At 32.2% G+C, this 25935-nt stretch overlaps 4 protein-coding genes and 1 long non-coding RNA gene across 19 annotated transcripts; 3 read left to right on the top strand and 2 right to left on the bottom strand.

Moving 5' to 3' along the window:
• Positions 1 to 674: 674 nt before the first annotated feature.
• Positions 675 to 6782, top strand: LOC112802957 (uncharacterized). 15 transcript variants are annotated; one of them, XR_011882449.1, is made up of 10 exons: positions 675 to 875; positions 1099 to 1405; positions 1481 to 1686; positions 1924 to 2044; positions 2582 to 2654; positions 2802 to 2898; positions 3675 to 3733; positions 4260 to 4547; positions 5108 to 5255; positions 6327 to 6782. It is a non-coding gene; the product is annotated as an uncharacterized lncRNA (long non-coding RNA). The 15 variants fall into 15 exon arrangements; XR_011882453.1 differs by having other exon boundaries at positions 3675 to 3827; positions 4266 to 4547; positions 5108 to 5173; XR_003202586.3 differs by having other exon boundaries at positions 3675 to 3827; positions 4266 to 4547.
• Positions 6783 to 13307: 6525 nt separating this feature from the next.
• LOC112802955 (protein MITOFERRINLIKE 1, chloroplastic) lies at positions 13308 to 14889 on the top strand. The gene has a single exon (XM_025846396.2). The coding sequence runs from the start codon at positions 13423 to 13425 to the stop codon at positions 14566 to 14568; it is 1146 nt and encodes a 381-aa protein (XP_025702181.1). The 5' UTR covers positions 13308 to 13422; the 3' UTR covers positions 14569 to 14889.
• A 1184-nt stretch (positions 14890 to 16073) lies between these two features.
• On the bottom strand, positions 16074 to 16721 carry LOC112802956 (receptor-like protein EIX2). The gene has a single exon (XM_025846397.2). The coding sequence runs from the start codon at positions 16719 to 16721 to the stop codon at positions 16074 to 16076; it is 648 nt and encodes a 215-aa protein (XP_025702182.1).
• A 2438-nt stretch (positions 16722 to 19159) lies between these two features.
• LOC112802954 (uncharacterized) lies at positions 19160 to 21336 on the top strand. Its single transcript, XM_025846395.3, has 2 exons — positions 19160 to 20441; positions 21045 to 21336. Exons 1-2 carry the CDS (start codon positions 19334 to 19336, stop codon positions 21125 to 21127), a joined length of 1191 nt encoding a protein of 396 aa, XP_025702180.1. The 5' UTR covers positions 19160 to 19333; the 3' UTR covers positions 21128 to 21336.
• Positions 21337 to 21421: 85 nt separating this feature from the next.
• Positions 21422 to 25699, bottom strand: LOC112802953 (receptor-like protein EIX2). Its single transcript, XM_025846393.2, has 2 exons — positions 22192 to 25699; positions 21422 to 21750 (listed from the first exon to the last, which is right to left on the bottom strand). The coding sequence occupies exon 1, from the start codon at positions 25438 to 25440 to the stop codon at positions 22207 to 22209; it is 3234 nt and encodes a 1077-aa protein (XP_025702178.2). The 5' UTR covers positions 25441 to 25699; the 3' UTR covers positions 21422 to 21750; positions 22192 to 22206.
• Positions 25700 to 25935: the final 236 nt, after the last annotated feature.

Genomic DNA, 25935 nt, shown 5'->3' with positions numbered 1-25935 from the left:
TACATAAATTTCCAAGTATTGTTTATCACTTTTATTTTTATCTGTGGTTAATTAGGAAAATGTAAATAGTTTACTTTTATTAATAATGTTTATTTTTAGCTTCCCTTTTTTTTTTAATTAAATACACAATTGAATACAATTAAATACATTAATTTTCATAGTGGACAATGCTATTATTATATAGGCTAGAAAGTTTAATTTGACGGAAAAAATAAATAAATAAATAAATAATAGTTAGAAATATTCACATGATTACAATATAATAGAGACATTATCACCTTGAAAGCCGACTTTGGTTTGAATTTTAGAGGATGCATGAAAAAGTGAGTAAATTCTTGATCCAAGAGAAGCAAAGGTTGCATGATGAAAAAGAAAGAGAAATAATGGGAGAGTGAAGAATGAAGATGGTTCCAAAAATGGAAAGAATAAAAGAAAAAGAAAAGTAAATATGTAAAACCATGCTTTGAGGACAAGAAGCTAATAATTAATTAATTTTTATATATATAAATTATAGGTCCCCGCCTTATCAATTTATAATTATAAAGATAGCTAGCAAAATAGTAAAATTACATCCACAAGCTTCCTTGGTGGAACACGTGTTTTTAATGTAATTACATTCCTGCCCTACATATACATCGTTATTTACAACATCTGTCCTTTTTTATCTTTCTTTTAACCTATTTGAAGCTGAAAAGTTGAGGAAACTACTTATCTCTCAAACTCTCTCTCCTGCAATGTTGTGATCTGTTTCAAGGTCCCTATTTATCTACTGGATCGAAGGCAATGGTGGCTTCAGCAATCCCCAAATCACTCTTTTGAGTTCAAATGCTGCTTTGTGATTGGTTTTGCACAATAGTTCTTCACGCAATGGAAGGGTAATTGAGCATACTGGAATAATTTGAGCGGGATCCATGGCAAATTTTGGGCGCAATTCTTCAAAAATTTTCAAATTTCATTTCTTTTTCAAATTTTGAGCACACTATTTCTGGCTTTCTCTCTCCTTTACCCACAAAAATCAGAATCACTCTCTTTCCTTCGACGCTCTTTCTCTTTTTCTCTCTTCTCTGATCGTCCTCTTCATTTTTATCTTCATCTCAGCATCCGGAAATTGTGTTCCAAGTCACGAGAGATGGCTGGTCAGTGCTGCAGTTACGAGAGCGTCTGGCAAAGAACAAAGAAGACACGGCATGGGCTCCGAATCTGTTTCCGACGAGTAGCAGAGATGAAAAACAATAAGTTAGAGGTAATGGTGGCTATTGATACAGCTTCAGGTAGAAAGAACAGTGGCAGGATTTAGGGTGTTGCTGCCATCAACGAAGAAGGAGCAGTTGACAACAATTTCAGGACACCGATCAAGAGAATGGAGAGCTCTGAGATCCATATCCCATCCATATTATTTGCAGAGGTCATTTTTTCTTTTTTAAAAGTAGAAATTTTTTTCCTTTTTTCTTTTTAATAAAATTACAAAAAATGTCGTTAGGGTTCGAGATGCAAGCAAAGGAACCGCCAGAGGAACGTGTGATGGTTTCGGCAAGCGTTCCAGCACCGGAACACCAGAAACCGAGGCTGAATCTGTTCGCGGGTACTCCACAGGGATGATCGTCCTGGTTTATGGCCGTCGCGGATATGCCGACGAAGCGACTAGACTCCCCCCGCACCAACAACACCTTTGAGAAGCTCGCTAAGGTTTAATTTCTTTAAACAACCACCATATTTTTGCATCCATATTGAATTCTTACATTAGTGTCAAGTTAAATGCCCTCCCAGAGATGTTACATGTATAGGTAGCATGTCTTTACAACATGGGATTTGTTGATTTTGTAGTTTGTTTTGATTAATTTGTCTACATAAAATAAATTCCAGCTTCTATTGTTTTATTCGGTTGCAACTTCACAGGCATTAATTTTTGTTCTTTTTTTCAAGGTATTATAAAATTATAGGTTCTTTCGATAACTATTATACTATCCTGTCAAAGCTGCCAGGGGAAGGCATGAATTTTGAGCCTGACAACAGCTCTGAATTTCTTCCAAATGCTACAATTGAGGTTTGTACCAATTAGCTATAGCATATGCTTAATTAATTTTATATAGCATATTCAAATTTTAACATTCAAACAACCTAGGTTGCAGGCTTAATACAGAAGAAGGCATGGTGTGTTATTATGTTTTTATTAATGTTCATTAGAAATCATTCAAACTCATTATGTGATGCCATAATAGTTGAATAGACCTTTTCTTGATCTGCATTTGAAAGTGCATCTATTTACATGCCCCCATTGAATTATTAGATTGCATAGATAATAGAGAACTTATCTAATATATTGTTTTCTTTCATTACTTAATGTCAAGTTTTAGTTTCTTATGAGTGCAGTTTTAATAAATCTTTTGATTGTTGATCAGGGTGGTTGTTAACTTTTCAAAACTATTACTAAATTATCCTTTATTTTGTAATTTTTTTGTCTTTTATACACATATTTTGAGGACTCAATTATATGAAAAACGAAGAAGAATAAGAAAATGGAAATATCCATAGTACTCTATCATCTATGTAGATAATTTCATGTGTTGGTTGTTGATGACAGCCTCATATATGGGAAGCTTATTGAAAGAGTACTGTGAACCTCTTCTTGCCAAGATACAACAAACTATGATAAGGTAATTGTTTTAAGTTGAATTATGCAATTCCATTTTTTGTTAAACAAGTTTTTGGCTACTGTATAATGCATGGTTTTTTTTTTCATTTTTAATTTTTGTAAACTATAGAATTTGAAACTTCTTGATTTTGAAATTTGATCTTAGCAGGCTTAAAATCCAACCTATTATGATTGCATCTGCTCCGTTAGCGTCAAAAGTCTTTAGTGCCTTCAAACAAAAGTTTCATGGTGGTGTTGTCCAATAGGTAAATACATTATCTATTTTGTTAACATGAGAATAATCATCTATTGTTTATTTAGAAAGGAATCATCTCAATTATTATAGAGGAACGTCTTTCCAAGGATATCCCTCATTAGATTATATTATTTACGTTGTTTTTGTGCTTTCCACATTCCATTATCCCTCATTTTTTACTACAAATAGAGGAGAAATAGATTTTGTGAAATGCAGCTTTTAGAATTCTAATTGGTTTTGCTTGACCCAATAAGTTTGAAAATAAAACATGGTGTTTTAACTGTACCGTATATTCTTTCCTTCTACCCATTAAGTTGGAAATTTTTCATTTCAAATTTTAGTGGCTTTTGTGGGATTAAGTTTTTGTTGCAAACTTATTTATTTTGATGTAAATATGTTTTTGTGATTTTTGGATTGAGATGATCTGTGAGTATGATCCTGTTATCCTTCACTATTGTTGACCTTTTCCCATGCTTGATTTGGATTTGTTTTTAGTTTGTGATCTATATTTATTGCTTATTTGTTTATTTGTTTTCTTTTTACTCTCAAAATCTTTGTAAGATAAGAAGGCAAATTAAGATGTGAAGAAAATATACATTTCTTACAAAAATAAACATGATTTTTTTTTCACTCATCAATTTACCATTTTTGCTTTAGAATATATTTGCTACTAAAGTCATAATTTTTTATATGATTGTAGGCATCATTTTTCTTTCATAATTTCTTACAGTCAAAGAAAATATACAGAGATAGTAATCAATAATGAATTGCTTTATATTATGGCAGTTTCAAAGACATCATAGCCAGGCACAATTTGCAGAAGCATTGTATGGTGATCTGACATGGTATAAGATTTTAATCATTACATGGATTAATGCTGATTTTAGAGAGTTATTTGATACAATACAGACAAACTCTCTTTCAACAAGAATTCTGAAGGTTTGTCTTTGGAAGGTTTTTGTCGTCGCACACTCTCTCTCACTTTCACTGCATTGAATTGCTATTCCTGTTGCTTTTTCTGCGTTGAGATGCATTTGGTCGAGAAACCTCGAGCTTGAGCTGAATGATGATTTTAATTGCATGTTTCTTTGTGTATCGTTTTCTTCAATTTTTTTAGGAAAGAATATTCATGATTGACGAATCGAGCTGTGTTTTTTTTCTTCTCTGCCATTAAATATTTTTTTCATTGAAATGCAGCGTCTTGAGTAAAATATTAACAAAGTTTATACTGTATGAGAAGGCCAAGAAACTAGCGTAAAATATTAACAAAGTTTATACTGTATGAGAAGGCCAAGAAACTAGCGTTAATAGATTTTCTCACATTGTCGATGATTTTGTTTGATTTTCTTTTCTTTTATTTGGTGATATAAGCTTCAGGTTTCCATCAAGATCCCCTTTTCTGGAAGAGCGTAGTGGCAGAATGGTGTGCTACACTTGAAGAGGAGAAGATTAGGAGATCTCGATGTCGGCAATGGTGGAATGACGCGACAAATGAGGGGAGCACACAAACAAGCTTTTGTGGTTTGAAGTCACTCCCTGAAAGCATCATCAGAATGAGTTTCCGTCAGTTCCTCCTGTAAACTCAGCTTACTCTATCCAGTCAGATGCATTTGAAAATGAATCATATCAAAGCTCCCCAAAGTACCCTAGCAGATAGAGGTATTATTCTATCATTTCATTTTTGGATTTTGATTAAATTTTATTTTACTTTTTTGTATCGTCTTTGGTACTCTTGATATTTCTATTTATTTGGGTTTGATTCCTGTAGTCAGCAGCCCTTATTCTATAACATATAAAGAAAGAATAAGCATTTGTATGTTATATTCATTTCATTTTAACTAATTGATTCCAAGACTAACATAACAGTGTTTCGGATTTGCTCCCACCATCACATTGTTAGAAATTCTTCATTTGGTATGTGAATGCTCTCATCACTAACACTTTACATATGCCAATATAAATTTTCTCAAAAGATGTTTTGAGTTTTTAATTTATTAGCTCGAATTGGTTTGAATAAAAAGGATTTGTTTTTGGAAATTCTATAAGAGATAATTTTGGAGTAATGAAGATCATGAAGTAATGCAAAAAATAATTCTGTAAGAGATAATTTTTTCAAGGTTCTGTGTTTGTGTTTTACAACTAATTAAAATTAGTGTAGCTGCTCAGTTTTTTATCTTTTCAATTTGTTCTTCATTTGGTCAAAATTTGTTCTCCTGCAGATCATGGATACCCTTTCGGTTTCACCTAATAAACTCTGAGATCTTAATTCTTAAATATTATGATCAGTACGTACAAGCTTCAAGATCTTCTTATTTATGGTCTTTAAAGAACATGATAATATCAGTGTAATACAACTGCCCAACTCAGGTTAGATACACATGTTTGCATATCCTTTATCTGGGTTGAAATGCCAATATGATTGCCTAACTTGCGTAAATGATTCTTTTGTGTTCATTATTTAATGTGGAATAGTTTTTATGTCAATTTCAGAGAGAGAAAGAGATGTAGATGACTAAAATAAGAGCAAAGAGTATCATTTAATTTGCCGAATTCTATTACTTTTTTTCTTATTTTGACTAAAAATTGTTTTCTTAAAATTTTAATGACTTTCTTTCTCATTCCTTAGACCGAGTGTAGTTCTTTTTGAAAAGCTTTATACTTTGCTATACATGCTGTGCTTTAGTGTTTTTAAGTTATCTTTCAGTCTTCAGATGGCCCTTTTTATCTTTTTCTGTTTTTATTAATTTTAATGGCCGAATGTATAGTAGGTGCACTAATTGTTTCAACTCCTCAAGATATTTCATTAATGTTGATGGTCGAATATGTGGTGTTGCTACATATTTATTAAAAGTTAAATAGTTACTTTGGATCAGAATATACATGATCTCTTTCAATTTTTTGTTAACATGAGAATAATCATTTATTGTTTATTTAGAAAAGGGTAACATCGGGAATCATCTCAATTATTCTAGAGGAAAGTCTTTACATTTTTTGTTAATGAAAATTAATGCATTATTTATGTTGCTTTTGTGCTTTCCAAATTCCAATGATATCCCTCATTAAATTATATTATTTACGTTATTTTTGTGCTTTCCACATTCCAAGGTTATTCCTCATTATTTATGTTGTTATCACAGAGGAACATTGTGCATTGAATTAGACTCACAATAGTTTAGTAGTCACTAGAATCACTACTTTTCTTGGCGAATGATATTTGAGAAAAGAAAAATCTCATTGATTTAGTGTGTATATATATGTCAACTCTTAACAATAAGTACTCAAAGTGTTAAGGAGATAGTATTTTTCGTATGCACTTATGTAGTATGCTTTTGTTTGTGTGAAGAAGAATCATTAAGAGTTCATAATAATTGTATTGATTCAAAATAAAATTATCCCTTTTAAACTAAAGATTTTTATTTGGCTTTTTTACTTTTGCAGAACTGTACTGCAGAGGCAAAGTGGGCGACCCTCCCAAACAAGCAAGCTCCATTCCTATTCTCCAGTGAGTATTGAACCCGGGAGAGATGGTTAAGGGATACAAACCCTCATCCATCTGTGCCAACTTGCGTTGGTACTTTTGCAAAACTATTGCATGTGTTTCATGAACATCTTGGAGCTGGAGTAGAAGATGTCCCAGATTACATTTAATAATAGCGGGAGGAGCTGGAGTAGAAGAGAAAGCATGGGTAGTTACCAGTCATCATGGTTGCTATTAAGCCACATTAAATATTAATAATCTTGAATAGACTTAATCTTTGTTTGAGCAAACACTTCAGGCTATGCTTGGAAATAAGAATAAATTTTGATGTACATCCAGTAGTATATACACAAGATTGTATCATTGTATTGCTAAGTTGAATGTCTCACTAAATTAAAGCTAAATTTTAAATGCCATTACATTATTTAACACTACATTATTTAACACTCTGAGTTTTATATACTTAACAAAAGGTTATGTTGTTATAAATAAGATTATACTTAAATTGTCTATCTTTGTTTGATGGCTTATTTTAAAAAAAAAATTATACGGTTTCAAATTTTGTTAGTTATTTTTTTATTAATTTTTTTCATTTATTCTAGCTAACATTGGATATAAAAGTTATTACAAAATTGTGTGTATTATCTTTGTTTTATGTTCAATATATTACAGCGAAAATTATTGGCTACTTATAGAATAGATGCATAAATTTAAGTTTCTAAAAGCAAAGAAGGATATAGTAGAATAAAAGGATAGTTATATATTTATTTTTATGGAAATATATATTAATAAATACAGAAAAGACAAAAATATTCGTGAAAAAAACATTTTCTCAAAAGCCAAAATTCTGGAGAAAGTCTAAAAAAATATTCTTTTAAAGTCAAATTGTTTATCTGTTGTAGTAGATGACATCAGAGAATAATATATAAAAAAAAATAATCAAAAGATGAGTCTTCTATACAGAAAAATTGTAAATGGATATATATTTTTTTTATTAAGAGTTATGATTTCTTTTTATCATTTTTATTTTGTATCTTTTTTCTTGATAGTGTATTTGTTTGAGGTCATAAAAGTATTTTTAATCTACTTATGGCTAAAATCTTATTCCAAAAACAATAATAATTGATAATTTGACATAAAAGCAACTAAAACTTTTTCTTTCCTTTTTAATTTAATAAGACTATTTTTTGTTTTATATATTTTTTCTGTTATAATTCTATTTAATTATTTTAATTTCCTGCAAATTAGCAATTGCTCAAGATTTCATGATACAAATATAAAAAAGGTATTTTATGCTTTCTATTTTAGAAAAAAAATTTCCAATAACAACATAATCTATTAATTTTGAATTAGCCACCTTTATTATTATGGCTTCTTTAAATGTATTACTCTTTTCTTATGCACGCTAGCTAATTATGTAAACTATACATAAATTATTAATTAGTTTAAAATTAAAGGAGCACTATTTAGTATATTAAACTCTTCTCAAATCCTATTAACATGATTTTTTTCATTTTATGCTGCCTTGGTTGGATTGCTTCCAAATATTTCAAATTTCTGTTAAATTATAATCTTTCTATGCATTTATATTCCAACTTGATGCAAAAATAGAAAAATATTACTTAACAAAGCAGTGGATATTCATAGTTACTCATATTTTCCTCCAATTTTCCATTAGAGCATAGATCTAAATGACGGTGTCAATTCTATCATCTTCTTATCTTTTATATTTCTTTTGTTTATTGTGTTTCCTTTATTGTTTACACTAATTTTGGAACCTTACATTTTTAATTAGAAGGAAGTACATAGTAGATAGTACAACACAACTAAAACATTCAACGGCTCTTTTTTTTATCTATGTTTTCTTTAATTTCACATCTTATTTATATTATGTCTTATTACTCTATGTTAAAATCGGTCAAAAGACCGTTATATATATTACATACAATATTAGTATTCAATCCAATATTTTAAACAAAGCAGTTACACCATCCAAACATTACTATTACCCGCGCGTATGCGCGGGACTTCTGCTAGTTTAATGAAATCACACAAAAAACAACTACCCTAGCTTGGAGCCTTGGACGCTCTAACTAGCTATGCTTTTATTTTCTTAGCTTTGATTTCAAATTTAAGGAAGTTCACAAATGTAAGAATGATGGCCAAATTAATTAAATCTGAATGGTTGTGATATTTGAAAGGAAGAGGATAGAAGAAGAACAAAACATGATGTGTATATTAAAAATTTATTGTTCAATTTGTTATTATATATTTATATATTTTATTTTATGTAATTTTAATTTTAATTTTATATTTTAATATATATTTTATGCATAAATAATTAATCTAATGATAATTTTTTATTTATTGTAAAAGAAATTAGAAATGATGCATAATTTAGTATATGTGACTACATGTATGTGCAATGTAATATAATAAAAACAACATTTTGGAAACCATTAATTTTTAGTATTTTTATTATTATTTGATCAGTATAAATATTAAATTATCTTTAATAAATAAATTTTATTAATTTATATGTATAAATTATATTGATTTATGTTGTAAAATTTAGTAAATATATGTATAAATTATATATTTTTTATGTATAAAATTTTATAAATATAAGTATAAATTATTACTAGTTAAATACTGAAAAAAAAGAGATAATATTTGTTAATGATATAAGATTGCTCGTATAATAAAAGAAACAAATTAAATAAAAATAATAAAAGGCATCACTTCCTTCAAATTCCGTTTGAAGAAAAGATTGTGATGGGGCATGAGTGCATAGTGTGCAAATGCAATTGCTAAAGTAATACACAAAATCTCATCAATCACTTTTATGCTTTATCCTTGTCTGCTTTTTTTCTCTTATGAAAATCCCCACATACATCTACACATCATGCATGTGATGAGTTGTGGCCAATGCCAATTTTACACACCCTAACAAAACTACAAATCAATGCAAATATTGATTTGTTTGTTCAACTCATTAACATAAATAGAAGTAACCCATCCTAAACTAAAGTACCTTTTTAGACAAGATTAAATTCTCCTTGTTATAGTTCTTGGATTACACATCATCATCATATGAAAATTAAAAGAAAAAGTGGAATCAAAATCCACATGCCTAAATAGATGAAAAAAGAGAGAAAGAAAAAAAAGGTAAAGAGGTAGTGATCTTTGTTTTGATGGACCAATGTTATTGTGATTGCAACAATCCTAGTTATAACATGAACTCTATATCTATTGTTCTTGTTTTGTTAGTACACTTTTAAAGGAACAAATATGATTGGTCCTCCACCAATTGGAAGAATAAAAGGGAACAATTTTGTTACAAAACCTTTGCATATTGCTTTCTTGTTGGTTGGTGACTGTTATCATTGTTTATGTGTGTCCATAAAATTGCTTAATTTTAAGAAAGTTTGTTCCCTTCTTGAAATATTATGATTATTATAAAATTTAATTATATTACAATTATTGCATCAACAACCCTATATATGTAAAGTCCCCCACCAATGTAAACTAAGTTCAACATCTGAATAAAGTTTATTCTCAATAATAATGGGGCTAGAGATATATATGCATGGGACACATGCAATTGCATAAATAAGTTGTGACTTCTCTGACCTATATATTATATCTTTATCTTTATGTTCACATCATATTATTCCCTCCTATGAGTATATTCATCAGCTTAACACAAAATCAAATCATGCATGGGCATTTCAAAAAGTTGATGAACAATTTTAGTTTGACTTCATCATCACTCAAATAATGCATATAGTTATACAATTATTAATGTGTTTTAGTTTCAAAGATAATCTCTATCAAATGGGTACGTAGTGTAAATTGCATAATAAACTAAAGAAAGACATTTATACTTATAGTCTCAATTTCTATACAAAATATTAAGAGTTGACTTTAGTTTGTAGTTTATATATATATTCTTTATCAAACTTACCATATGTGAAGTAAATTGGAGATTTTTTTAAGGGGATGCTATCATAAAGATGCGTAAAATGTCTTTTTGTAAAGATATTTACGTGTCGCATTATTATTGGACGTATTAATGAATCGATTATTTTTAAATTTTTTAATAAATTAAAATAAAACCAATTTTTTTATAACAATCACAATAAATCCAATTTTTTTTAAAGATTTAATTGTATTTTTAAATTTTTAAGAATTTAAATGTACGAAAAAAAAAAATTAAGGATATAATTGTCTTTTTATAAAAAAATTTAAAGATATTCGATTTAGATAGTATAATTCGATTGAATCAAATCGAGTCTAATAATTATAATACAGACAATTTAGTTTATTATTGTTGCTATAATAAACTGATTTTGTTCTGATTTATTAAAAAATATATTATTAACCAGTTTAATAAAAATATCCAATAATAATATGACATGTGTGAATATTTTTAAAAAAAATATATTTTTAATATTTTTATTAAAGTGGTCTCCTTTTTTAATTCGTCAATAAGTTATATGGCTGAATTTTTATGTTACAATATTTACAATTTTCTATAGCAAGATTTCCTTTCATAGCTTTACTCTAATTCTATTTATTACACATATTTGAATTATTTTAGAAATAGAAAGTATAGCACAACCTTTTTTATTTTTTGTGTTTGTACGTTGATTTTATGTACTTATTTCATGAATAATTGTCTGAAATCATAATATATTAATAAAAATATTATTCCTATACTTTTTTTTTAAATTTGAAGTGTAAATAAGAAGAAATGAATATATCAAGTCCTAGATAATAACTTGTCACCCATAAGTAATTAATATTACTAACTTGTTTATTTCTTTTACAATGGACATGTGGTTGCTCACTTGCTCGTATATATTATTGTCAATTAGCATTGAATGATGTATCCAATTTAATTATATATATGTGGAGCCCCCCAAATGTAACCAAGTCATGAATTCCTTAACGATTTAGATAAATTTATGCATACAAAAATTAATTTGGGTTGATATAATAATTAATTTACTAATATGTTTAACAATTCTGTTACGTTATTTTTGTTAATTTCTGTTAATTCTTATTTATAATTGGATTTAATAAAAATATTTTTGTAGATATATTTAATAAAAATATTTTTTTATAATTGTGTCTAACAAAAGAATCTTTATAAATATATCTTTTAAATGTGTCTTTTTATATATGTATTTAAAATATAATAATTAATTATTATTAATAATAAACTAGTAAATAATATATTGATATCCTATATTTTTTTATATTTAAATAAGTGTGGATGGTTAGAAATTTGAAATCTTATTTTATGTATACAATAATTATTATATATACAAACTAATAAATAAAATTTTAGTTCACGATAAATTAGTTATTATTTTGTCGAATTAAAAAATAATGAAAACTCATAGTTTAAATCTGTTCCAATTGTAATTAATGGCCAAAAGAGTTGCTTCAGCTGAAAAAGAACTTTGAACGCTTTGCATCGGTATTAAGCAACTACTTTTTTTTTTTAAAAAAAAAATTTGTTTTATACATAAGCAACCTTTACTTTATAAAATTTTTTTATCTATCATAAAGACTAAAAGAAAACCCTAAACATTCCTTGAAAAAAAAAAAAAGAAAACCAGAGTAATGCATTTAATTAAGGAAAATACTAGTTTACGACGTTTTTAGTGAAAAAATTAGGAGTTAACTAGTGTTGTCTTAAATGTATAGAAAAATATTAGCCACCTAATATTTTTAAAATTAGAGTTGACAATTTTTTAAGTCTTAAGATAAACTGCTAAAAGTAATAACTAATTCTCTCTTATTGAGAGAACTTCCATTCGAGGTTAAAAAAATTAGCAATGACATATTTTTGTATTTGAGGTGAGATTGGAATTTTCATCACTTAGTTAAGGGATTTTTATTTACTGATTTAGTGAGCTTATTATTATTATGTTTTCACCGACTCAAACTCGGTGTAGTTTTTAACGACGAGGCACAACATGTTACTAGTACATGCCTCCAACCATTCACCATTGCATAGATTTTTTTTTTTTTGTGATTGCATTAGGTCAACGAACAAAAAGGGATGATGGAGAGAACCTACAACTTTTTTTGGTATTGATTCAGAATCTTTTTTGTGGTTTTGGTATTGCTACAAATTCAGAATCTATTGTGTAGAGTCCAATCCTTTAATACACTGGGAGTTTGTGGGCTTCAGGAAAGCCTAACTTCTTTTCCAAGGAAATAATTTTTACCCCAAAACTTCTGCCCCAAAAACTGAAGCTCCAAGAAAGGCTATCTTTCGTCCAACAAAACCCGAAGGGGCTGAAATTTGTCTTCCAAATTAAAATTTTACTAGTAAACGGTTGTGCAGATTTTCTCGCCAATCTTGGAGCGGCACAAGAACAAAGCCTCATGGTATGGAATTCCCCTCCTCCAGGGAGCGATCTTTGGGTACTTAGTGATATTACTGGCACCTCTTGGCCCAGAATGATTAATTTAGTGTAGTTCCTTTTGTTGTTTGGGCTTCTGGCCCCTTACCTTAACCAAAAAAAAAAAAAAAAATACAATATTGAGTTTTGGTTCTCAAATATTATTTAAAACTTATATTTCTTGTCATTTTTCATCATAAAAATATTAAATATATATATATATATTATTTTTAATATATATTTTATATTTTAAGATAGCTATGTTAAGTGTTTATGGATGTCAACGAATTATATCTTACATGATATAGTTTTTTTATACTCACTTAAGAGATTACGGATTTGAGTCTTCCTATCTTCGATAAAAAAAAAGTATTTATCGATAATTTTAATTTGGTCAAAATTAAAATTGATATCTAAAAACTGTTAGATAATTTGACTGTTTTTCATCTAATAATTCTCAAATACCAACTTCACCTAAATTTTTATCTTTTATTTTGATGTAAATTGTAAAATAAAATTACTCGAAAGAAGATTATGTTTCTATCTGGTTTTGCGCGTTTATTTTTTAGCCCCGCTATCACTGAGTCTAACGCGCAAGGCAAGAGTGGCGGAAGCTCACACCAGATTCTCTTCAATGGAGGCCAGGATCTCATCCTCTCTTGGCCTTCCTTCTCCCAATCCCAATCCCCACCGCCATCCCACTGATTTCCCCTCCATCCTAAATCACTTCGCCGCCACCGCTACAAACCCTCCTTTCGCTTCTACCACCGCCACTGCCACCGCCACATACCCCACCGCTCACAGCCCCCAATGGATCCGGCCCACTTCAAAGCCCGCCCCAAAGCCCCAAACTTTGCTCAAAAACCTCACCGTCGTCGAGCGTGCACTAATCGGCGCAGCCGGTGGTGGAATCGCCGGCGCCTTCACCTACGTCTGCCTCCACCCTCTCGACACAATCAAGACCAAGATGCAGACCAAAGGAGCATCCCAAATTTACAAGAATGCCCTTGACGCGGTCGTGAAGACCTTCCAGCAAAATGGCATTCTCGGATTCTACAGTGGCGTATCTGCGGTTATTGTTGGATCCACCGCTTCTTCTGCAGTGTATTTCGGAACCTGCGAGTTCGGTAAGTCATTTCTATCCAAAATTGAAGGGTTCCCTTCTGTGTTGATTCCACCGAGTGCTGGTGCAATGGGGAATATTATGTCTTCTGCTATAATGGTACCTAAGGAATTGATTACTCAGAGAATGCAAGCTGGTGCAAAGGGAAGATCTTGGCAGGTTTTGGTGAAGATTTTAGAAAAAGATGGGTTTTTAGGGTTATATGCTGGCTACTCTGCTACATTGCTGAGGAATTTACCTGCTGGGGTTTTGAGTTATTCATCATTTGAGTACTTGAAAGCTGCGGTTTTGAACACTACTAAGAAGTCTCACTTGGAACCTGTTCAGAGTGTTCTTTGTGGCGCACTTGCCGGCGCAATTTCGGCTTCTATAACCACTCCTTTGGATGTGGTGAAGACAAGGCTGATGACTCAGGTACATGGAGATGCTGTGAACAAGGCTGCGGCTGTTGTGTACGGCGGGGTTTCGGCGACGGTAAAGCAGATATTAAAGGAGGAAGGGTGGGTTGGACTTACCCGTGGAATGGGGCCTAGAGTTCTTCATAGTGCTTGCTTTTCGGCATTGGGTTACTTTGCATTTGAAACTGCTAGGCTCACTATACTGCAACAATATCTGAGGCAAAAGGAGTTGAGTGAAGTGCCTGCTTCTCCTAGCTGAGGCTCATGAGTTTATTGCCGCATTGCCGGTATTTCGGATTCTCTTTGGTTCTCTCTTGCTTAGTTTTGCTTGTTAAGATATTGGTTACCCCTGTTTTGTTTGATATCTGTGCAATTGACATAAGTAGTTGCTTCAGTTAAATACATTAGGAAGTTAGTTATCCTGTGGCTAAATGCTAGCATAGTTGATATGGTGCTTCAAGCATGTTTTTATCATGAACTCATGATACCTCACTAAGCTATATGCAAGAAATTTGTTGTAATACTTTCAATTTGAAATGATCTTGCCAATTTTCGGCATAGTTTTCACTTTCCAACTCAACTTATGCTTGGTGTAATAGGATCTATGAATGGTTTTGTTCTGTTGTCGTTCAAGATCATGTTCCTCTTTCACAATTGCGGTTTGGTTAATTCAGAGGAGTGAGCAACCTTGTTAGTAGCTGATTCTGGTGCTGAAAAGATAAGACTTCAGAATTGGAGCTTGTTAAAAGTGGCTGAAAGGGATATTAGAGAGTGTAGTTAGTTGAGGTGTTAGTTAAGCTGTTAAGAACCCATGTAAAAGTTTGTTATGATGTTAGAGAGTTGGTTACTCTGTTAGCTTAGTCAGCAGCTTATAAGTGAAGAAGATAACAGAAGCCAAACTTGGAATTTAAGTACAATGCGGGAACTAGAAGCTAAGAAAAAAAATGCGGAGAGTGATAAATTCAAATTGAGTTATTAGAGAATCATCTATCAATCAATTTTAATAAAGTTCTAGTATGGTAATACTCTTGATCAAGTATATTTATAAAGATATTTGAAGAGGAATAGATTATTCTGAAAACAACTTACAAAGATATATGAAGAGGTACATCACTCCATTACATTATTCTGATAAGTAGAGATACAAAATACCACAGACTAAGTTTGATCACAAAAAGTGATAGATTATACAAACTAAAAATTTTATTGAATATATAATCCAACAACTCCAACACACTGCATGTATCTTGGCCCTAGCAGCAACCACCCCCAATGAGTCCATCCCAGATTAGAAGTGCGGAGCGCATCTGCACCAAAATGCAACCAAATAGATGTATCATGTGTGTGGATATTCTACAAAATATGTAGAACCATAAATGCCTTAATAAATATGAAGGGTTTTTTTTTTCGCTATCCAAACTTTTGTATCTTAAACTCTCATCCTTTTAAAAAAATAGGAAAAAATGTGAAAGTTTAAGGTAGAAAAATTTGGATAGTAAATTTAAATAACAAACACAAAATATATATGCTTTTCTATTCATATAATTATTTTAGTCAAGTATTTCCCATTATATATATATATATATTCTTTTTTTTTAACCCCCAGTAAAAAGTACCTTAGCACTATAATTTAACCATTTAAAAGTGCACAAAATCATTAAAACTATTGGCATATATGAGGAGGTAGCAATTAACGATAAGTAAAGAAAAGAAACTAAGAATTTGAGATAGAAGCTATAATCCGAGTATCTGCCAATCTTGAAGTCACTTGTGGAACCTAGTCAACATACACATCTTCAATGCCACCATTACATATATGTAGTCTGCCCATTTGTTCAAGAATCTGAGATAATCAATTCTCCAAGGCCTCCAAAACAGTAATGGCCCTAAAAGGCCACAAAAGCCAGTGAAAAATCCAAAACCCAAGCTCATGTATAATGCTTCATAAAAATCTGAATTGTCATCTGCATCATCATGTGTTGTTGGTTCTTGTGGCTTTGTTACTGTCATGTCTTCTGGACAAGTTTTGTTGAGTTGCTCACCACACAGATTAGGATTTCCTTCAAAGAAAGAGGCTCCAAAGGTATCCATGTGTCTCCCTGATGGAATTCTTCCAGAAAGATTGTTGTATGACAAGTCTAGCGCACCAATCCCATCAATTTGGGACAGACTTGAAGGAATTTTACCACACAAATCATTTCTTGATAGGTCAAGGGATTCCAGAGAAGTTAGATTTCCAATTTCTGAAGGAATCTCTCCTTTTAGATTGTTTCTTGATAAATTTAGTTCATTTAATCCAACCAAGTATCCAATCTCTTTTGGAATTTCACCGGTTAAATGATTACCTGAGAGATCAATGACCTTAAGACTAAACTCTGGATCCTTGAACCAGTTTTCCACACCTTTCCACATTAAAGTTTTGTTAACTATGTACCGATCAAGATAAAAGGTAGTTTTGTAATAATCACAAATAGTATTCACATCTGTGCAACTCCCAGTTTCAGTTATGTTAATGCTCCTTTTGGATATTGAAGTGAAATTCTTGATGCATGTTGGAATTCCATTTGATAGGTTATTCCTTGAAAGATCTAGCACTTGTATGTGCTTTAAATAACAGAGATGCATAGAAAGATTTCCAGAAAAGTAATTTTCTGACATGCTCAAGAGAATCAATTGTTGGAAGCTGTCACCAATCCAAGAGGGAATTGGCCCAGACAACAAATTTTTAGCCACATCCAACACTAACAAATTGGTGCAATTCTTCAAACTAGAAGGTAGTTCTCTCATCAAACTATTGTTTCTTAAGACCAAAGCTTTCAATTTGTTAAGGGAGCCCATGGATGGTGGGATCTTCCCTGACAAATTATTATTGCTTAGATCAAGAAACAATAATGTGTTTACAGATTCCCAACAATCTGGAAGTTGTCCATTTATTTGATTGTCTGCTAAAACTAGATTGATGAGTGAGCTTGTAGCAGTAGTGCTGTTGTCACATAATAGTGATGACATATCTGAAAATTTATTTCCAGAAAGAATCAACCACGAAGCATGCAGCAAAAACAAAGGAATTGAACCCTCAAATCGATTTGAACTCAAATCTACATATGCTCCGGGATATGGTAACCTTACTGGTAAAGTTGGAATAACAACTACAAAATTGTTGTGGGACATATTCAAATAATATCTAAAAAGTTGCAACTTATACCAAAACCACTCAGGTACAGAGCCATGAATCCCCGCATCAGAAATATCCAGATAATCTATGTAATTTTGAGTGTGTAGCCAACTTGGAAAGCTAGGACCCAGCCTGCAAGATACTAGTTCCAAAACTACTATTTGGAAAGGAGGAATCCAGTTGGGGACAAAATTTAGAGAGAATAAGTTGTGTGACAAGGACAAGTATTTTAATTTAGAAAAGCTCATGAGATATGATTCAGTGATTTCACCCTTCAAACAATTATTCCATAGGTTCAGATACTCCAAGTTAGATAACAATTCAATGGTTTTAGGTATCACACCAGTGATTCGATTGTCAGACAAGGATAGCACACCAAATATGTGTCTGTTGCACCATGAAGAATTTTGAAAGAAGCTTGAAAAGTCCCCACTGAAGTTGTTAGATGACGATTATAGTATCTGCAACGTGCAAATATTTCCAAACAAAGCTGGAATATCTCCTTGCAGCTTGTTAGAAGAGAGATCGAGATATTCAAGAGAGTTCATTGCTTTGTCAAAACCTATTGGAACAGGGCCTTCTAACAAGTTGCCACCAAGATCAAGGGTGTGAAGATTGGTTGTGAAGTTGAAAATCCAGTGGAATATGTTTGATGATGTGAATAGGTTAGCGGAGAGACGAAGAACAACAAGAGAAGATGAAGAATTCACAATGGAAGTAGATGACACCAGAAAACTTGTATCCATAAGACTGGAATTTGACAAATCAAGCTCTTCAAGGTTGGAGCCAAAGTTAAAATTGGCTTGAAATATTGATGAAGTGAGATTGGTATAGGAAAGGTCAAGGATCACTAGAGAAGGAAAGTAGCACTAATGCATACACACATTTCAGAACGTAATTGAGAAGATGATAGAGAATTTTATGTAATGTTCTCTAAGCTTGCTCTCTTGGAAAACTCTAAGCCCAATATTCATTTATATAGTTGAATAAAGTGTACGTATTCTAGTTCTTTAATATCACTTTTATTGTGTTAATACTTAATACTCTTTCGCTTATTGAAACCAAAAAAAAAAAGACTTTCTTGAGCAAACTAGGATAAAATAATATCATTTAGTACAATAAATAAAATACACACATTCAAGCCATTTTGAAAAAATTAAGATTTAAAATATGTGAGAGACTGAAGTTAAAACCAACTACTACTAGCTAGTAGTAAATTTTATTCCTAGATTAAATCAACCACTCATGTAAAGCTGTGACCATCTTTATTTATTTTTGTTATAATTATGGATGAGATAAACTTTAATTTTATGCAATACCTATATATATATAAATCTATGTGATTAGAAATATTCATATTACGTGTATAAAAAAATAAAATTAGAATCATCTAAAGTAAGAAAGTTGATAAAGTGATAAAGTAAAATGTTAATCATTATTAATTTTATAACTTTTATAAAATATGTGTTCTACTCTTTTAATTTAAGAGTGATTAACTCTTTATTTTATTATTTTATCAATTTTTTCAATTATGTATTTCACATTTCAAAACTAAACACTAATCGATTATAATGTATAAAAATTATGTATTTGACATTTCAAAAAGTTTTATTATACTATTATAATTTATAAACAAATTTGATTATTTTACTATGACATATTTGATTATTCTAATAACTAATTATTTAGTTAAAAAAATATGTAAATATATTAGACAATTGAAATCTATGCGTTCAGTTTTCAAAAATCGAGATGTGGCCAATTAATTTAAATAAAAGAAATCCGTGAGGAAATCCAATCTTCTAACAAACAAATAAATCCTTTCTTCTGTGTTCAGTTCATATTGTTGATGATGGAGTCGGCGGAAACAGGAGCATGCCTGTGGATGGTGACAGACGACAAAATCTTTGGCATCCGCATTGAGAAGTTAGAAAAATTGGGGAAGAATGAGGTTAGGGATTGGAAATCCCATCTTGAGCCGGCTCCCTTTGATTTCCATTTGGAGCTTCCAGAGCCCACCATGTTGTATCCCTTTATCTTCCACTCGAAACTTTTCTTACTCGGTGATCCAACCGATTCTGGCACCAAGATCTACCAAATCTCCTATGTCGGCGGCGACACTTTGGACATTTCTGAGGCAGCAGTGCTGGGCGCAATCCCTCCGCTACCGACCGGCCGCCCCGGTTACATTGCAAACATTCAAGATGACGTTTACTTGGTGGGTTATCGTGAGACACCGGGAGGACTGGAGACGGGGTTATGGGTTTTAAGTTCCCGTTCCGGGAAATGGGATTCCTTGTCTATTCCTCCAACCGTGCTCCCTGATCTTTGTCGTTCTTTGCCTTCCGGTTTCGTGCTGAATGATAAGCTCTTCTTTCATTGCTCGTCCGCACCACCCATTCACCGTGCCTACGATCCCCGAACTCTCAGGTGGGAAAAAACGGAGCGCGCATTTTCTTCTTCTGATCGTCAGTTTCACCGACCCCTTGTGCTGGTGTCGTCCCTTGGGGATGTAGACAATTGCAGGGTGGTGCTGACATGGGACTTGAGGGGGCTTCCCTGCGAAGATGGTGTGAAATATGACATACACGCTTTGCTGGTGGATAATGAAGATTATTGCGTTCGTGGCCATCAATTCCTTGATGAGTTGTGTAAGGCGATTCAGCCATCCTACTTTGATAGTTCGTCCATAGAAATGAACGCTGTTGACCTTGGCAACAGCAAAGTATGCATTATCATGGGTGGTCTCGCAGAAGGCATTCCATCCCTTTCCATTTTAGTAGTTGAATTAGGGTTGGTAGAAGGGGAGGAGCAAAGGTTCTTATCTGTGCGTGTACTCGTGAATCAAGTCTACGATACGATGCCTTACTTAGAGGACGACGGTCTTCAAGTGCTCAACACCTCCTTTATTTTCTCGCTCACCAAGGGAATGCCTCGCAAACATCCTTACTCCCAAGGTAATGTTGCTTTTGTTAGCATGCTTCTTGTTAATTTTGTAAGAGTTACCATTAGATTATATCTATCAACAACATTGTTAGGGATTTGGTGAATAAATTTTCTTTATTTTTTAAAAAATTGTTATTCTTAAGACCTGAGAACAAAAGTATTTACTCTTGACTATTCTATATTTGCTATTATTATAGAAAAAAAAAAAAAGTATAGATAACCAACAACATTTTAAACAATATGTAAATAATGTGAATTAATAGTGTTAAAAAAGAGTAGTATATTTTAATTTGATTGGTTGTTGTTCATGATTTTATGTTGTTCAAGATAGTCATTGTTTACCTATCGTTTCCCAAAAAGAAAAAGGCGGATTAAGAGGCACATTTAGTTTTTTTTTTTTGTCAGATAGATTGGACAACCCCCAATACTAGATACAAGTACACACACTCACACACTCCTCATATATTTCGGTAGGAGTTGAGTTTGAGACTTTTGAAATAGGGAGAACAGAATGTCGTGTGAGCTAAGCCTTATTGGCAGAGGGCCAGAGGCACATTTAGTTTAAATAATTCCAATCTTGGATTTTGTATTGGGCTTGACATATTATGTTGCAGATTGCATATCTCCAAGGAAAGAGCCCAAACTAGCTGGTGGGACGAATCCAAACAACCCAACAAGAGCTTTCAAACAAGAATGACTAGTTCATCATCACTATCCTTACATAGCTATTATATCTTTCATGGTTTGTTAGCGTGTCAATAAAGAGGTTTCACAATTTGAAATTTTGAATGTGTATAGTGGGATGAATAGGACGCATTATATTCATGTTTTTGGAAGAACTACTAAGTTAGAAATATATTTTGTAGCTTTTAACGTATTTTCTTATAACACACACTAGTGACACTACACTAAGGGGTCCCCATCGATCATGAAGCTATTATTGAAGGCAAACAGAAAGCTAAGAACTTAAAATAGTAAAGAAGCAGCCGAATTTGAAGTGAAGTACATACAGCACGCAAATAAATTCAAATTGAGTTATTACAACCTCATCTATCATGTATATTTATAAAGATATTTGAAGAGTAATAGATTATTCTAAAAACAACTTACAACGATGAAGAGGTACTTACATCACTGCATTACATTACATTACATTATTCTGATTACTAGAAATATAAAATACCACAAACTAAGTTTGACGACAAAAAGTAATAGATTTTACAAACTCAAAATCTTATTGAATATATAATTCAACAACTCCAACACACTGCATGCATCTTGCTACTAGCATCCATCCCAGATTAGAAGTGAGGAGCGCATCTGCACCGAAATGCAATTAATTTTCTTAACCCGCAATGAAAATACCATAGCGCCATAATTTATACGGGGAATTCTAGTATGTCTATGTTTATAGTAACTAACGTGGCTATGCGAGTATTGTTAAAATTAAGGATACAAATTTTTTTATATTTTGATAATATTTTTAATAACATTTTTTAAAATTCTATAGTTACAGTGACTGCTATAAACATAGACATATTAGAATGACTGAATTTATATTTCATATAAATAATTATTTTTAAATTATTTTTAAATTATTTAGTCTAGAGATGTTATCAGGAATCTGAAAAAAAAAATCTTTAAATACACCACTTAAAAGTGCATAAAATCATTAAAAATATTGGCATATATGAGGAAGAAGTAATTAAGTAAAGAAAAAGAAACTAAAAATTTGAGAGAGAAGCTATTGTGAGAAGGTACCTGCCAATCTTGAAGTCAATTGTGGAACCTACGCATATTCAATGCCACCATTAAATATATGTAGTCTGCTACTTGGTTCAAGAATCTGAGATAAGCAATTCTCCAAGACCTCCAAAACAATAATGGGCCTAAAAGGCCCCAAAAGCCAATGAAAAATCCAAAACCCAAGCTCATGTATAATGCTTCATAAAAATCTGAATTGTCATCTGCATCATCATGTGTTGTTGGTTCTTGTGGCTTTGTTGGTGTCATGTCTTCTGGACAAGTTTTGTTGAGTTGCTCACCACAAAGATTAGGATTTCCTTCAAAGAAAGAGGCTCCAAAGGTATCCATGTGTCCCCCTGATGGGATTCTTCCAGAAAGATTGTTGTATGACAAGTCTAACACACCAATCCCATCAATTTGGGACAGACTTGAAGGAATCCTACCACACAAATCATTTCTTGATAGGTCAAGGGAATCCAGAGAAGTTAGATTTCCAATTTCTGAAGGAATCTCTCCTTTTAGATTGTTTCTTGATAAATTCAGTTCATTTAATCCGACCAAATATCCAATCTCTTTTGGAATTTCACCGGTTAAATAATTACCAGAGAGATCAATGGCCTTAAGACTAAACTCTGGATCCTTGAACCAGTTTTCCACACCTTTCCACATTAAAGTTATGTTAACAATGTACTGACCAAGAGTACTAACATATCCGTATAAGTAAGTAAAACTACTGACTTCAGTTATGTTAATCCTCCTTTTGGATATTGCAGTGAAATTCTTGATGCAGGTTGGAATTCCATCTGATAGTTTGTTTCTGGAAAGATCCAGCACTTGTATGTACTCTAAGTGACAGAGATGCATAGAAAGATTTCCAGAGAAGTGATTTTCTGACATGCTCAAGAGAATCAATTGTTGAAGGTTGTCACCAATCCAAAAGGGAATTGGCCCAGACAACAAATTTTTTGCCACATCCAACACAAATAAATTGGTGCAATTCTTCAGACTAGAAGGCAGTTCTCCCATCAAGCTATTGTTTCTTAAGACCAAAGCTTTTAATTTGTTAAGGGAGCCCATGGATGGTGGGATCTTCCCTGACAAATTATTATTGCTTAGATCAAGAAACAATAATGTGTTTACAGAACCCCAACAATCTGGAAGTTGTCCATTTATTTGATTGTTTGTTAAATCTAGACTGAGGAGCGAGCTTGTAGCAGTAGTGCTGTTGTCACACAACAGTGATGACACATCTGAAAATTTATTTTCAGAGAGAATCAACCACCATGCATGCTGCAAAAACGATGGAATTGTACCCTCAAATTGATTTGAACTCAAATCTATATATGCTCCGGGGACGGATAACCTTGGTGGTAAACTTGGAATAGCACCTATAAAATTGTTGTGGGACATATTCAAATGGTATCCTACAACTTGGAACTTATACCAAACCCACTCTGGTACAGTGCCATGAATCCCCGCATCAGAAATATCCAGATAATCTAAGTGATTTTGAGTGTGTAGCCAACTTGGAAAGTTAGGACCCAACTTGCAAGATGCTAGCGTCAAATATATTAACTGAAAAGGAGGAATCCATCTGGGGACAAACTTTAGAGATATTGAGTTGTGAGACAAAGACAAGTATTTTAATTTGGAAAAGCTTGTGAGATGTGATTCAGTAACTTCACCCTTCAAAGAATTCCCTTCTAGGGACAGATATTCCAACTCAGATAACACTCGGATGCTTTTAGGTATCACGCCAGTGATTTGATTGTAAGACAAATATAGCTCCTGAAATATGTGTCTGTTGCACCATGATGAATTTTGAATGAATCTTGAAAAGTCCCCACTCAAGTTGTTATATGACAAGTCTAGTGATTGTAGTGTGCAAATGTTTCCAAAGAAATGTGGAATCTCTCCTTGCAGATTGTTATGAGAGAGAGAGAGATCTTCAAGAGATTTCATTGCTTTGTCAAAACCTAGTGGAACAGGACCTTCTAACAAGTTGTAACCAAGATAAAGGGTGTGAAGATTGGCTGTGAAGTTGAAGATCCAGTGAAATATGTTTGATGGTGTCAACAGGTTAAAGGAGAGATGAAGGCTAACAAGAGAAGATGAAGAATTCACAATGGAAGTAGCTGACACGAGAAAACTTGTATCCGTAAGACTGCAATTTGACAAACGAAGCATTTCAAGGTTGGAGCCGAAGTTGAAATTTCCTTGAAACACTAATGAAGTGAGATTATTAAAAGAAAGGTCAAGGCTCACTAGAGAAGGAAAGTTTGGGTAATGAGATTGTGACAAAACAATATTATTAGATGAAAGATAAAGCTCCCGAACGTTAGAGCTGAAGTTGGACAACAACTGAAATGTGGATGAGGTCAATAAATTATAAGAGAAATCAAGGATTGTAAGGGAAGTAGTGGAAGAATAATTAGAATGAATATGAAACAAAAGTTGAACATCATTATCAGAAAGACTACAATCCGACAACCTCAGCTCTGTTAAGTTTGGAATATGCTTACCAATCATTTGAAGCCACTGGTGAGAGTTGCCAAGACTCATTGACGTGAAGTCAAGAGTATTTAAAAAGGAGAGATTAGACACCCATTCTGCACCTTTACTTTCGAGAACAAAGTCACCATGGAGCTTGAGAGTTTGCAGCAATGGAAGATCACCACTTTGAAAAGGGATTGCTCCTGAAAGATCACTATTCCATTGAAGACAGAGATATTGTAGTTGTCCCAAGTGTTTGAGTTGATATGGGATAACTCCATCAAGATAATTGTAGCTCAGATCCAAATACAGCAGTTGAGACAAATTCCCTAATTGATAAGGAATACTCCCAGCAAAACCAACATCTGAGAGATTAAGATATTTTAACTTGGAAAACAAGCCAATGTGTTCTGAGATATAACTGTTAAAAAAATGATTGTAACTGAGATCTAAATGTTGAAGATTTTGCAAGTCAATCAAGGTGGAGATATTGGCTTGACCAAATAAATAATGTGAATATGATCCACGGAGATGAAGGCGGAGTACATGACCAGTTTGGTTGCTGCATGTAATTCCCTGCCATTTGCAACAATCATCGTCCCTCCATGTTGACAGCATGTCCCAAGGATCATCTATGCCTTGTTTGAAGCTGAGGAGTGCTTGCCTCTCATTCTCTAAGCATGTAACTTCCCCATGGATTAATCCTGCATCATACAACATAATAAGCACCACTAATAATGCATAATCCCATTTCTGAAAGTAATTGCTCATCGTTTGTAGTTTCTTCCAAGTATATATATGTATTTCTACAAAGAGAAGATGATCACTAGCTCAAATAAGAATATGAGTTAATACAAGCCACAAATATAGAAAGTTTTGTGTAGTGTTCTCTATACTTGCTCTCTTTGAAAACTCCAAGGCCCATATAATCATATATATAGTGGAATAACGTCTATGTATCCAAAATATCTGTTTGCATCTTCTACTTCTTTAATAATAACGTGGATGTGTCGAAAATCTTACATATGCTAAATAAATATTATTATGTTTTGCTTGTATTTAATCAACAATAATGTATACTTATAGACGTTTTACAAATAAAAATATATAATTTGTATCTATATTTACTAAAATTTTACATACATAAATTAATACAGTTTACACACATGTTATTCAGAGTTTGTACACATAATTAATAAAATTTATTTGTTAAAAATAATTTAGTATTTATATTAATTACAAATATTAAAAATTACTGGCCCAAAA

This window comes from Arachis hypogaea, chromosome 5 (genome assembly GCF_003086295.3).
Source record: "Arachis hypogaea cultivar Tifrunner chromosome 5, arahy.Tifrunner.gnm2.J5K5, whole genome shotgun sequence".
In the NCBI taxonomy this organism is placed as follows: domain Eukaryota; kingdom Viridiplantae; phylum Streptophyta; class Magnoliopsida; order Fabales; family Fabaceae; genus Arachis; species Arachis hypogaea.
The sequence above is the reverse complement of the archived record's forward strand: the minus strand, read 5'-3'. Positions and strand labels throughout refer to the sequence as shown.